The following is a 14,535-nucleotide window of genomic DNA, read 5'->3' on the forward strand; positions in this document are numbered from 1 at the left end:
TTACGACTGAACCATCCCTCCATCCCTCCATCCCTCCACTGAAGACTAAACACTCAGGAGACTCTCGCTGCTGAAAGCAACACTTTACAGCCATTATCTGCTCTGTCAACTGGGAGGAATGTACCTGTAGAAGACCTTTAAAGAGTGTAGCACTGATGTCTAGTGGGCGGGGCTTAAAAACAACACTAAATTAACTACTTCTGACAAAAAAAAAAAATATTTACCATATTTTTCACACTATAAGGCGCATTTAAAAATCATCAGTGTGTCTTATAATCTGCTGCTTCTTATACATAAATTCTACCAGTCAGGTTTTAAGAAACAGTAAAGCCATATACAGGAGTTCCAGTTTAGTTCTCCAGCAGCATTAGCATTAGCCGCTAACCACACTAAGTGCTAGCTCTTTCACCATTCAGAGGTGAGTATTATCGGCCTGTAGTCTGCTGCTAACCCCGGCTAGCACTTCTGGAGCAGTATTAGCATTAGCCACTAACTATGCTATGCGCTAGCTATTTTGCTGTTTAATGGTGAGTATTATCGGCTTGTATCCTGCTGCTAACCCTGGCTAGCATTGCTGGAGGAGCAGTATTAACATTAGCTACTAACCACGCTAAGTGCTAGCTCTTTTTCTGTTCAATGGTATTATCGTCCTGTAGCCTGCTGCTAACCCTGGCTAGAATTGCTGGAGGAGCAGTATTAACATTAGCCGCTAACCATGCTAAGTGCTTGCTCTTTCGCTGTTTAAAAAAGTATTATCGTCCTGTAGCCTGCTGCTAACCCCGCCCAGCACTGCTGCAGTACTATTAGCTTTAGCCGGTAGCCGCACCAAGCACTAGCTCTTTCGCCGTTCAGAGGTGAATATATCGGCCTGTAGCCTGCTGCTAACCCCGGCTAGCACTGCTGGAGCAGTATTAGCATTAGTCGCTAACCATGCTAAGTGCTTGGTCTTTCACTGTTTAAAGATATTAGCATCCTGTAGCCTGCTGCTAACTCCAGCTAGCACTGCTGGAGCAGTATTAGCCTTAGCTACTAACCACACTAAGTGCTTGCTCTTTAGCTGTTCAGAGGTGAGTATTATCGTCCTGTAGCTTGCTGCTAACCCCGGATAGCACTGCTGGAGCAGTATTAGCATTAGCCGCCAACCATGCTAAGTGCTTGGTCTTTTGCTGTTCAAAGGTATTATCATCCTGTAGCCTGCTGCTAACCCTGGCTAGCACTGCTAGAGGAGCAGCATTAGCATTAGGTGCTAACCAGACTAAGCGCTAGCTATTTTGCCTTTCAGAAGGGAGTATCCTGTAATCCTGTAGCCTACTGCTAACCCCAGCTAGCACTGTATATTGTATATGCTATAACAGACTGTAGTCTGCGTGTTTATTGTGTTAAAACAAGCTATGTGGGATAAACTGCTAACTGATATTACCCTGGGTTACAACTAATGCTAATGCTGCTGCACCCAGCCTTAGTGAAAATCTGGAAATCTAAGCTTACTGTAAATGAATGGAAGTGTTTTACTCTGAATACATAAACAGTATTCAGGAGAGAAATCTGTGTAGATTAGCATACTGTGCTCGTTTGACTTTAAAAGAAATATATATTTTTTTGTGAGACCTGCTGAATTAGGAAAAGGAAAACATGGTGACACCCCTGTTCCTTACTAGTGTCACATAATGCGCCTTATATGAAAATATATGCACCTTGTGTATGAAAATAGACCAGAAAATAGATGTTTACTAATAGAGCGCCTTATAATCCGGTGCGTTTTATAATCCAGTGCGCTATATTGTGCGAAAAATATGGTAAACTAGGTCTGCACAATATACAGTGCCCTACTATACATTTCTGTTGATCTGTTTATAGAGTTTATCTGTTTAAAGAGAAGCAAAACTCATCAGCAGCCTCATCCACCACTCTACAAGGACTGATTCACTGCTCACAGATCCAGACATCTAAATATCCCTCCACTGAAGACTAAACGCTCCTGAAAGCTGAACAGTACAGCTATCATCTGTTATCAGAACGTCTGATTCTACTGTTACTCTACAGATATTTCAGCTGCAGCAGAGCTGGAGCTATAACCAATAAAAGAGTGAACTGCTCATCATCCAGCCTCGAACCTGTAAAACACTGCTACCTGTTCTGTAACATCAATAACATATATAACAATCTATAAGATCAATAACAGCAGATAAAAGAGCGGAGGTCCATACCGTCTGATAGAACTTCATACGCCTCAGAGATCACCTTAAACCTCCTCTCAGCCTCCTCTTTATTCTCCGGGTTTTTATCTGGATGCCACTTTAACGCCAGTTTCCTGTACCTGTAAACAAAACACATCAACATAAACACACACACACATTATTACACACCATAATACACACAATTACATGCACACCTACACAGACATTAAAACACACACTCATTAATACACACAGTAATACACAGTGATACACACACAGTGATGCACACACTAGCAGAGGAAACGGATTTTGCTTTTTATTATAAAGATAATTTATATTCAATTATATATATATTCATTTATATATCTTGGACAATTCTTAGGGAATGTTCTAACATAACATCACAATATTTGATGGTATTTATTGCTGGCATTGCTGAGCACACAGTGTGTGTTTGTGTGTTTGTGTGTGTGTGTGTGTGTGTGTGTACATATAAAGAAGCATGTAGTAACTTAAAGTGTTAAACAAACCAAAATACTCTGTGAGGGATCTTGGGATTTCTGAGGCTGATAACTCTGATGAACTTATCCTGTACAACAGAGAAAACTCTCGCTCTTCCTTCCCTGGGGCGGTCCTGATGAGTGCCAGTTTCATCGTCATCAATGCATAACTTATGACATAACTTTAGTATTGACTGACCTTCATTTTTTTTTTTAAGTATTTGCTTTTTTTTTTTTACTCTTTACTACTTTACTTTAACTGATGCTCTCAAACACTTTATTAAGAGGCAAGAAATTGAAGTAATTAACTCTTGATGAGTTCAGCACAGCTGTTAACTGAAAGCCTGAATTCCAGGTGACTCTACCTCATAAAGCTGACGGAGAAACTCCAGCAGAGATGTGCAGAACTGTCTCTATCTAAGCAAGAGGTGCTACTTTAAAGAGTGTAAAATATACATTCTGGTTTGTTTAAGATTTTTTTTGTTTATTAAATATTTCCATATAACATGTCTTCAGTTTTTGATGAGTTTATTTTAAAATAATGTAATTATTTTTAATTTAAAAGTAAGTGATGCTCTTTTTGTTAAAAATGGTTCTTGTATGACAGTAACTATGTACACATGTATAGTCTTGACCAGACATGCAGGTGCCACCGGACTCAGCATTTCTGCAGCTCCACAGTGAGATGTATACAAACACCAGAGTCAGCAGTGCTACACAGCCTCACACACACACATATATACACACACACACACACAGCCTACTACATACTACATAGTACAGAGGGGGGATTACTCCAGCCCACCTCTTCACACACCATCATTGTGACCTCCTGCTCCGGCACATCCCCCCCTTCCCCATTTAAAAACACTGTGACTACAGACTATAGAGCTCTATAGACGTAAATAAAGACCGGTCCGTGGTCTATTGAGAGGATGAATAAGGCTGAAGGTCGTTTCAGTAAAAGATGCTGCAGATCCACAAAGGTTCTCCTAAACGCAGCGTTTTCCACACAGCTCTGAATGGAGGTCCGGGGAGGGAAGAATGTCTGTTTTGGCGGTTTGCTGAGATTTAAGAGAGTTACCTTAATGTCAACTCAGCCAAAATATATCTCTCTCCCTTTCTGTGTGTAAAAGTGTCTGAAAGGAAAGTGCAGAGCGCTCAGTCCCAGAACTGCAGATCTGTAAGACTGGTAACCACACAATACTTCCACATATTTGTGCACACCCCTTCTATTGATGTTGAAGTTCAGGAGTACTTGGGTTCTGCAGCAGGACAATGACCCAAAGCACACAAACAAAAAGTCAACCACTGAATGATTAAAAAATAATAATAAATAAATTAAGGTTTTGGAGGGTCTAGTTAAAGTTTGATTGAGATGCTGTGGATGATCTTAAACAGGATGTTTCTGCTGGAAAATCCTCCAATGTGTCTAAATTAAAACAATTCTGTAAAGAAGAGTGGAACTAAATTCCTCCACAGAGATGTGAAAGACTCAATGCCAGTTATCGGTAAAGCTTGATTGCAGTTGGTGCTACCAAGAGTGACACAACCAAGCTATTAGATTTAGGGTCAAACACTTTCACACAGGGCTAGATTAGTTTGGATATATTTTTTCCTTAACTTATATTAACCTATTCCCTAACTAAACCCCTTACTGAAGCACTAACTGAAGCCTTAACTGCACCCCCTACCTGAACCCCTAACCGAACCCCCAACTGAACCCTAACCGAACCCCCAACTGAAGCCCCTAACTGAAGCCCCTAACTGAAGCCCCTAACTGAAGCTCTAACTGAAGCCCCTAACTGAAGCCCCCAACTGAAGCCCCCAACTGAAGCCCCCAACTGAAGCCCCCAACTGAAGCCCCTAACTGAAGCCCCTAACTGAAGCTCTAACTGAAGCCCCTAACTGAAGCCCCTAACTGAAGCCTCTAACTGAAGCCTCTAACTGAAGCCTCTAACTGAAGCCCCTAACTGAAGCTCTAACTGAAGCCCCAACTGAACCCTAACTGAACCCTTAACTTAACCCTTAACTTAACCGCTCTACTGAAGCCTAACTGAACTCCCAACTGAAGCCTAACTGAAGCCTATCTGAACCCTTAACTGAACCCCTAATTGAAGCACTAATTGAAACCCTAACTTAACCCTTAACTGGACCCCCTAACCGATCCTCTAACTAAACCCCCAACTGAAGCCCCAACTGAACCCCCAACCGAAACCCCAACTGAACCCCCAACCGATTCCCTTAACTGAACTCAGTGTGGTAAAAATAGCAGAGAGAACTAGAGAGAGAGAGAGAGAGAGAGAGAATGAGAGAGAGAAAGAAAACGAGGGATACTCACGCTTTCTTAATATCGTCTGGAGACGCGTTCCGCGCAACACCCAGAACACTGTAGTACTCATCCCCCATCACTCACACCACCCACCAATCACCACCCAGCACCCTGCAGAGAGAGAGAGAGAGAGAGAGAGAAAGTGAAAAGAGAGGGAAGTTAAATTAAATTAGAGTAATATTAAGCAAAACTGAAATTGACCAAAAAAACCAAAATCAAATGTAACATTTGGGGAAGTAAGAGTGATTTTCATCTCGTTCTTGATGTCAGTAAGATATTGTGGATGTCATGCAAAATCCTTGTATCTACATTTTTGTCAAATTCCCACTTTTTGATAAAACACAAATTTGACAGTTGTTCTTTATATTGAGTCAGAATTTTAAAGATGAACGGACCAATAGAAACACTGCAAAATCCACACCGACTTCTATTAACTGTGTCTGAAACTGACAGACTGTATTACTGTGTACTTTTTCAATCAACCAAAACAGCTGTTGTAAATGTCTATCATGGTATTTTCCAAGATTCTGACGGTTTCACTGTATTTTTATTTTATTTTAATTAATTAAACTATTCATATATTTAATATAGGTTTGTGACGTACTCTACTGTTAAGGAGTATATATAATATGAAACACTAAGGCTTTAAATTAAAGCTTTGATTACTATTTGGTTTACTTTGTCCAACAAAATTACACAATATAGGAAGAAATCAGACTTTATCAGCAGGAAAATAGACCTTAAAAAAAGAAAGATACGCCAACAACTTTAAAGGAACTAAATATTTAAAATAGTTTCATAAACACTATAATTGGATCTAAAATACATAATTTTTAGTATTTAAAACTGATTGTTCTTCTCAAAAGCTCTATTGCACAAGTAAGACAAGTTTTATATCAATTCAATGTTATTCTTAAAGTCATTAGAGGCATTAAGTTAACAAATATTATCTTTCAGTCAACAGTATTAATATTTAAGCCCGTCACAATAATTGCAATATCAATTTATCGTACAATAAATAAACATGACCTCAATACTTTTTGACAAACGTGATATTGTCTATTGTGTTTATCTATATGTTTGTTCACATATATAACAGTGAACAGTATTTTAGCCAGTCATTCTTCAATAACTGTGACTCCGTACACACAGTGTGGACTATTTCTAATAAATAATTAATTAAAATTTAGTTGTCTTTAAAAAGTGTATAATTACTTTTTATGCTATTCTTTTAGCATTATGTCAGTGACATTTAATAGTTATAAAATTACAAAAATATTGTATATCGTAATCACTTCTTGGACAATATATCATCCACAAAAAATCGTATTGTGACAGGCCAATTCATATATTTAAAAGGGGTATAGTTACTTCTACGTATACAGAGATTTAAGAAGTTTTTATCACGGGGGATTAATAAATAACTCTGCACTCAGTGTGTTAGCTTGTTTTGCTAACAGGCTAGTGTTATATATCGAGCTCTCTGTGCTTCTTTGGTGGTGCTGTTCTGCACTGTGCTCCACAGCGCCTCTAGTGGTATGGCAGTATGTAAAAAATGCATGCGGTTCTAAATTTCCGTCCGTTATACCGTAACCATAGACTGTATATAGCTGGACAGAGCATCCTCTCTCAAAAGTGAAGCCACCACAGGTTGGGCGCCCCCTGCTGTTCGGTTTCAGAAAGCTGTGTAACTCCACCCATCCCCATAGGTTTCAATGGCAAAACAGACAACATTCAATCACTTTTTTTTCTAATATACTGTAATTCTACCCCCTTTATTTAAATGCAGCAGTTAGTGTAACCTCTGCTTATATTGTCAATTTTTTATATCCCCACAGAATTCGTTTTTTAAAACGTTATTCAGCTCTATTCAAAAAAGGTGTGGTTATTGTAAAAGGGCTGGTTATGGGCGGGACCAATAACAGACCATCAGCTCCGCTCTGCAGCCTGTGACCTCGAGGCAGCCCTCAGGGGCGGGGTTATTTAAATGAGTAGGCGGTCTCTCCACAGTCTTTCTCCATCCTCTGGTCTCTGGTGTCAGGATCGCCAACATGGCGGAAGATTTTGGCTTCATTTTCATTGAATGAATGGGAACGGCGACACGGCGTCCATCTTTTTTTACAGTCTCTGACCGTAACTAATTTAGAGACGGTCGCTGAAGGCCTGGAGCGACTGCGACTTTAACCTAGGCCTGTTTCAGGGCGATATATTGTCCCAGAAATTATTGCGATAAACGATAATAGTCATTTTAAAGGGGCACTATTTTTTTTTCTATCATAATAATAATATTACACTATTTTACAGTAAAACTTATTGTTTTATGATTAAGAACAGACATTGGGCTTCCAATATAAAAAAATATTTTATTATGCTAAATAAAAAAAGTACAACCAACGTGGGTTCTGAGAAAACTGCACTAAATATAAAAAAAAATTAAATAAAGTAACAACAAATAGATTAAAGTAACATTTACATTAAATCAACTTTTTTAACTTTTTTGACACAAAGGCACTTGCAGATTCTTTTTTTCTCATCATATATGTATCATATATATATACTGTAAAATACAAATTAGCTCAAAAACACAAGTATGATCAAAGACACAGATGGCTCAGCCATATCTTTTGCTATAAACGTATTTTTTAATGCATCTGTCAAGAAAATTCAGAGCAAAAATGTATCTGGGGAACAATATTTATATTCAATATTCAATATTCATATACTAACTCAGGTTAGTGGCTTTTGTTCCCACTGTTTTGAAACAAAGTAGGCATACCGGCTCATTTGCGTTAATACTCCCAAAATACTCCCACACTGGAGCTGTGAAACTACTTCGCTCTAAACCTAATAAAAAGCCTCTCTAAAGCGGTTTAGTTTTGAGAAAGCCCTATTATTAGACATTTGTACGATAAGTCGATAACGCAGTTATCACGACAGATCTACTTTAAACTCTTTATTTCTCTCACAGTTCAAACCAGAATCAGTTCAGTTTATGATCAGATCTTCTCCACACGGCTCTGTCTGAAGCTCAGGGGCTGGAGATGATGTGTGTTTTTGGAGTTTTGGTGTATAAAACAGGATCTGAATGCTGCTATTCAGTCCGAGGGTCACATGTCTGTGTGAATGAGCCGCTCTGAGCTTTCTGACCACACTGCTCCTTCTTTCCTCCACAGTGGAGGAGCTGAGAATCCCTCAGAGCTGCACTGAGACTCTCCTCCAGGCTCTCTGTGGATATCTGGAGTTTATTTCAGGTTAAGATGGTGAACACCAGTGTCCTGCAGCTGTACCTCGGGCTCTGGCTGAAATACAGTGATTCATTAGGAGAAGAAAGACCTGTTTTTTTTTAATGAACCATAAATTGTCTTTGGATTTATCATGATAATTCTTTAAATTTTTTTAAAGATACGGGAAAAATCATATATCACGATATGGAATTTTTTATATCACGATAACAATATATATCATGATATACCACATTTGAGTATGTTTTCAGTTGTTCTTCGAAAAAATATGACAAAATAATATCATTGCTTACTTTTTTCCAACTTTAATTCAAAGTGACATTAAACCAAACTTTCACAAATGAGAATTACTACCTTTTAGTGCAGCAATATATATATATATATATATATATAATATCAAATGAAAACAGAAGAGCTAGGTGCAGTAGTTAATTTTCTCAAAATTATACAAGTATTTAAATTGAGTTATTAAAATAAACTCAATTAACAATTTTTAAAGTGTCCATCAAATAACATAAAGAAGCATCATGTCACAAAAGCGTTTTTTTTTTTGCGAAGATTACTTTATTATCAATTATATAAACCGAGTTTACGCAAAGCAACCACGCCAATACATTTCATTATAGCCTACTTTATATATTTGCAAGAATAATTGACGAAATTATTGTAGAAACGATAGGTCCCCTATTGTTCGGTCTTTCCCACCGAAAAGGGCAATGACGGACGGCAGACAGATATAACTCTTTGTGGGTTTGTTTATTTTCTTTGATTTTGTTATATTCCACAGCTTTTTAGTTGCGGTTTAGTTTTACATCCAACAGTCTTGTTATATTCCACAGTTTTTTAGGTTATAAACCTAGAAGTACAACAAAACATGGTGTAAATAAGGCCATGCAGCCATGCTCATTTAAAGTGCAAATGTTACAATAGTATAAAACACTCAAATTTGTCCAATACTAAATGAAAACGATGCACCAGTGCAATAAATGCAACATATAAACAATCATATAAACATGGCAGAGTTAGTACAGCGCAATTTACCTGCTGACCTAACATTAAACATCTGCAGCTATACTGTATAAAGCACTGTAAATGCCACAAAGGCAGGACTACAAAAATCACCATACAAAATTACCACTTATGCACAAGTTACAAGAGTTTAATTTCTACCATAACATTTTCAACAGGTAAACCCATTGAAACATTTAACCATAAAAGGCAAAAATAATTTACATGAACACTTAACCGTTTTACAAAAAGCACAAAGCCATAAATAAGTAAAATTAGTCAAACAGTTACGTTACTCAGTAGGAATCAAGCACTAGACTAGGAAGACTACATCTCCCATGATGCACCAGGTACCGTGAAAACGCGAGGCAGGAAGCTAAACACAGCACAAACATTTCTCAAGCGACGCTAACATCGGATTAAAGCAGCAAAATGGTACAAGCGCTAAGCTCAAGCTAAGCGAGACATTTACACATTTAGCAAACATCACATCACACCGAAAACAAAGGTTAACGACCGCAGCTGAATGAGAGAGAGAGAGGTGACTTACTGGTGATGCACCGCCGTCAAGGATGGAAACGCCATGTTCATAAACTCGCGCATGCGCCATTTAAACCATTGTTTGTGATTTCTCATTGGATACTGAATGCTCGCAGTGAGCTCGCACTGGACTATTTTGACAGGTAGCTGGCTACGTGCACCATTGGTAAGTCAACTCCCTGACTCGCGGTCACACAGTAGAGAGTAAACACAACACCTATCGTCCCCACGATATGTATCGTCATATCGCACAGCACTAGCGTATAATAGTGCGAAATCGATTAGTCGACAGTAGGGCTGCAACTAATGATTATTTTTTCAATTAAGCATTTAGTGAACGATTATTCCATGTCCTTCATCTCTAAAAATGGTAGAAACAGCTGAACATGAGATTTTAAAGGTATTTAAATGTCTAAACGTTGTATAAACATGGAAAGTACTGATATTTAGTGATTAAATATATAATCTGTTGTTTTAAGGGACTTTTGGAGATACAAACTAAGTTAAGCGTAGTTTGTTTGAGCGAGCCATTTACCAATCTCATCACATCAATTATTCGACAATGAAATTTGGAGTAGACAAATTTAAATAATCAACATTGCCGATTATATCGACTAATCGCTGCAGCCAAAATAGTCGCCAACATCGACTATTAAAGTTTGTCAATGTGGAATTTCATTGTTTATACATTATTAACCACTCTCTGTGTCTCTAAAACTGTAAACACACCAGATAAGGGACAAGACAACACCCGTACTAACTGTACATCAGCTCATTATACATTTAAACACATTCTTAGTGTTTAAATCCCACATACAGAGCTTCTGTTGTCTCTGGAATGATAGAGAGAGAATGCATACAGCAAGTTACTGCGAACTGCAGCCAGGGTTGCCAGGTCCAGCAAATATAAATCCTTCCCAATGTCTGTCTAAAACCCGGCCTTTAGAATCTTAAACTAGCTTAAACTAATACTTAAGGTTGCCACAGACAGTCGCAACACAGCACAATATCATTTTGAATGGTTTGAAATTATGGGTTTTTAGAAAATGCGATAAATATAAAACTAGAAAAAAAAATAAAACATACTCCTGAATCTTTACTTGTAACTTTAAAACAAGAGAAGTAAATAATTAAAAATAAAGGAATAATATAGAAATAATATACTTAGATTTAACAGCAATTTACATGAATTAATAAAAGAAAAAAATATACATTCCCCTCACAGTAAAATCATTACAAAATAATGGTCAAATTCATGTTAATACATAAATTCTGATAATATTTACATCTTAATTAAAGACATATTTATGTATAATGTCCTGTATAAAATAACATCCTGCCTGTCCTTCAGAATCGGTCTATGGCTCTAAAAGCTCAGCTGTGAAGATGCAGTAAAACATGCATTAGAACAGGAGCTTCACCAGTAAGAAGCACAAATGAAGGGCATGATAAAAATAATCGTGAGTCCACACGCGGCGCACGTGAATGTCCGGAACTAGCACACGCAGGAAAACAAAAGTGTTTTTTTGACTTGTGTTGAAACAGACCTCAGCTACGCCAGCCTCCGGCTCTGTCCGGATATTTATTCCGATTTATATTTAACCACCTTCTACTGTGATCATAAAATATATCCTTTCCCTCCAGATACAGATAAACACTGAGGAGCTGAGTTACAGTGGAGGAGAACCGGCCGGGTCCTGTTCCAGAACACCACTATTTTTATCTGCTGAGCTCTCACAGATAAACCAGCAACTGATCACACTTCCCTATCACTTTAACCTACCAACTGACCCTCTGACCCAATAACTGACCATGTGACCCACCAACTGACCATCTGACCCACCAACTGACCATCTGACCCATCAACTGACCATCTGACCCACCAACTGACCATCTGACCAAACAACTGACCATATGACCCACCAACTGACCATCTGACCCACCAACTGACCCAACAACTGACCATCTGACCCATCAACTGACCATCTGACCCACCAACTGACCATCTGACCCACCAACTGACCATTTAACCCTATAAACTGACCATCTGATCCACCAACTGACCATCTGACCCAACAACTGACCATATAACCAACCAAATGACCATCTGACCCACCAACTGATCATCTGACCAACTAACTGATCAACTGACCCACTAACTGACCATTTGACCCTATAAACTGACCATCTGACCCACCAACTGACCTACCATCTGACCTACAATCTGACCCTATAAACGGACCATATAACCCACCAACTGACCATCTGATCCACCAACTGACCATTTAACCCTATAAACTGATCATTTGACCCACCAACTGACCATCTGACCCACCAACTGACCATCTGACCCATCAACTGATCATCTAACATAAAACCTGACCATATAATCTACAGACCTTCCAATGGACCTGCCAACTGACCCACCAACCAAACAGCTTATCATCTGACCCATCAACTGACCATCTGACCCACCAACTGACCACATAACCTACCAACTGACCATATGACCCTCCAACTGACCATAAAACCTACCATTTGACCCTCTAACTGACCACATAATCTACCACCTGACCCACCCACAGACTTTCCAACGGACCTGCCAAGTGACCCACCAACCAACCAGTTTACCAACTGACCTCCTAACAAGTCCACCAAAGGACCCACCAACCAAACAGATTATCACCTGGCCTACCAACTGACCATCACCTGACTCACTGACCCAACAGACCTGCCAGCCATGCTGCCAGCCATGCTGCCAGCCATGCTGCCATCCCTCCAGCCATTTGAGGTCCTAACTGATCTAACCACAGACCAGCGCTGCACATCTGTCTGATGTGGAAGAATTAAAGCAATAAAACAAAATAAGTACTTAGTAAAAGTTTATTATCAGCCACAACAAGGTGTTGATGATCTGTTACTGTTATCTGCTGTCTCACCCTCATGCCCTCCTGCTCTTCCTCCAGAGCGGATCGTAACGCAGTGTGAGCAGATGGGATCTGACTGCTGAATGCTCTGCAGTGTGATTAGCGGTTTCTCACAGAGGCATTAAACGCCTGCTGTCAGATCAAGCTGTGTACAGCAGCTCCAAACAAGCCCAACACACACTCCACCCCTCTGCCTGAGCCTGAGCGAGCCGAGCCGAGCGAACACCACGGTCCACCGGATTAACAGAGGCACAGCATCTCCTCCACGCCGCGGCTCGTCCGGGCTAACCGGAGCTGATGAATGTCACAGGGAACGGCTCGGCCTTCTCTGGTGTCAGCAGATAAGCAGGATAAGGTCAACTGCTGGTGGGCTGATTGTGTGCAGGCCGGGTTGTGTGTGGAGCGGGAAGTAGATCAGCTGAATCCCAAATGAGTCAAAGTACCTTCCAAGAGCCCACTAAACAACATGCAACAAGACCATCTATAAAAAACATTTAATATAATGTAGGAGAGGTGCTGTGGACACATTTGGCTCAACCTCTGTGTCTCCAAAAACGTAACCACACCAGATAAGAGACAAGACAACACCCGTACTCACTGTACATCACAGTGCATCAGCTCATTTAATCAATAATAGACGAGACGGAAAGCTATAACATGTAATTTTGGCACTGTTGACACAGTTCCATTATCCCTGTTTATTGAAGGATTTTGAGTTAAAGAGTTGGAGAAAAATACGATTTGTTTGGTTATAAAAACTCCGGCAGTTAAAATAGTTCCATTGCTGCTCTGTTTGTAGCTGCGCTGTTGATGTTTGGCTTGTAAGCGCTGCATCGTTGCTAGGTTAGCTGTATGTGGCGGAGTAGTACATGGAGAAGATTTGGTTATAGTGCATTACCGGCTGATAACGGCACTCATAGAACGCCTCTCAGCCAATCACATTGCAGGGTCTGAACAAACTGTGGTATAATATACATTTAAACATTCTTAGCTTTTAAATCCCGCATTTAGAGCTTCTTTTAGAGTGATAGAGAAAAGCAGAAAGTAAGTTAAAACCAGCTGCATCCAGGGTTGCCAAGTCCAGCAAAAAAAAAAAAAAATTAGCCGAAAGTCTGTCTACAACCAACTATTTTTAACCATTATAACCAATTTAATCGATTTGTTGTTGCAGCCCTAGACAGTAATGTCCGATAATGTTGCCTTGAGGACTCCAGGTGTTGCTTCTAGGGGGTTTTTAATTGACGAGTTTGCTTATTTGGAGCGTTTCTCCCTCTGTTTTGTTTGGTTTAGTTTCACACAGGCATAAACCTAATTACACCAAAATATGCACCAATAAACCATGTGAGCACATAGTCTCCTCTAATTGGTCAGAGCTGTCTGGCGAGGGGGCAAGAAAATAAAAATATAGTGAGAAGATTCTGTGTTCCAGAGTGTATATCTGTGCAGTGTGAAGCTGCTTTAACAACGCTGCACTTTTAAACACAGTGTCTTCAGTAGGACGAGCAGTTCACATGTACACATAATAAACACGTAATAAAGACTTGTGCGGCTGGCTGCAAACAGGGAATGCTGCACATACTGCACGTGTAAACAGCATGGAGCAGCAGAGACAGCGTATGTTCCTAGCTGTGGTAACTAATTAGCATTATCTGGCTAACATATATCAGATTAAACTGTGCCTTGTCTGCAGTTTAGCTCAAATAAAAGGAGTATATTTGACAGCTTGGTCAGATCGTTGGATTGCTGTTTTTACACCTGCTCAATCGAGTGCTGGAGTGCTGAAAACACCCTAATACAGAACTAGATTGA

The 14,535-nt window shown here is 39.5% G+C and overlaps 1 protein-coding gene across 2 annotated transcripts in view; it reads right to left on the reverse strand.

Annotated features, from left to right (window-relative positions):
* The window catches only part of dnajb6b (DnaJ heat shock protein family (Hsp40) member B6b), an 80,656-nt gene that overhangs the window by 61,614 nt on the left and 4,507 nt on the right, over positions 1-14,535 (reverse strand). For both annotated transcript variants that reach the window (XM_049481950.1, XM_022666682.2), the window contains exons 2-3: positions 5,019-5,120; positions 2,208-2,317 (exon numbers count right to left, since the gene is read on the reverse strand). In XM_049481950.1, coding sequence (XP_049337907.1) covers positions 2,208-2,317; positions 5,019-5,086 — 178 coding nt within the window. In that variant the 5' untranslated portion in view covers positions 5,087-5,120. The remainder of the gene's footprint in view (positions 1-2,207; positions 2,318-5,018; positions 5,121-14,535) is intronic.

The sequence above is a fragment of the Astyanax mexicanus genome, chromosome 8 (assembly GCF_023375975.1).
Source record: "Astyanax mexicanus isolate ESR-SI-001 chromosome 8, AstMex3_surface, whole genome shotgun sequence".
NCBI classification, from domain to species: Eukaryota; Metazoa; Chordata; class Actinopteri; order Characiformes; family Acestrorhamphidae; genus Astyanax; species Astyanax mexicanus.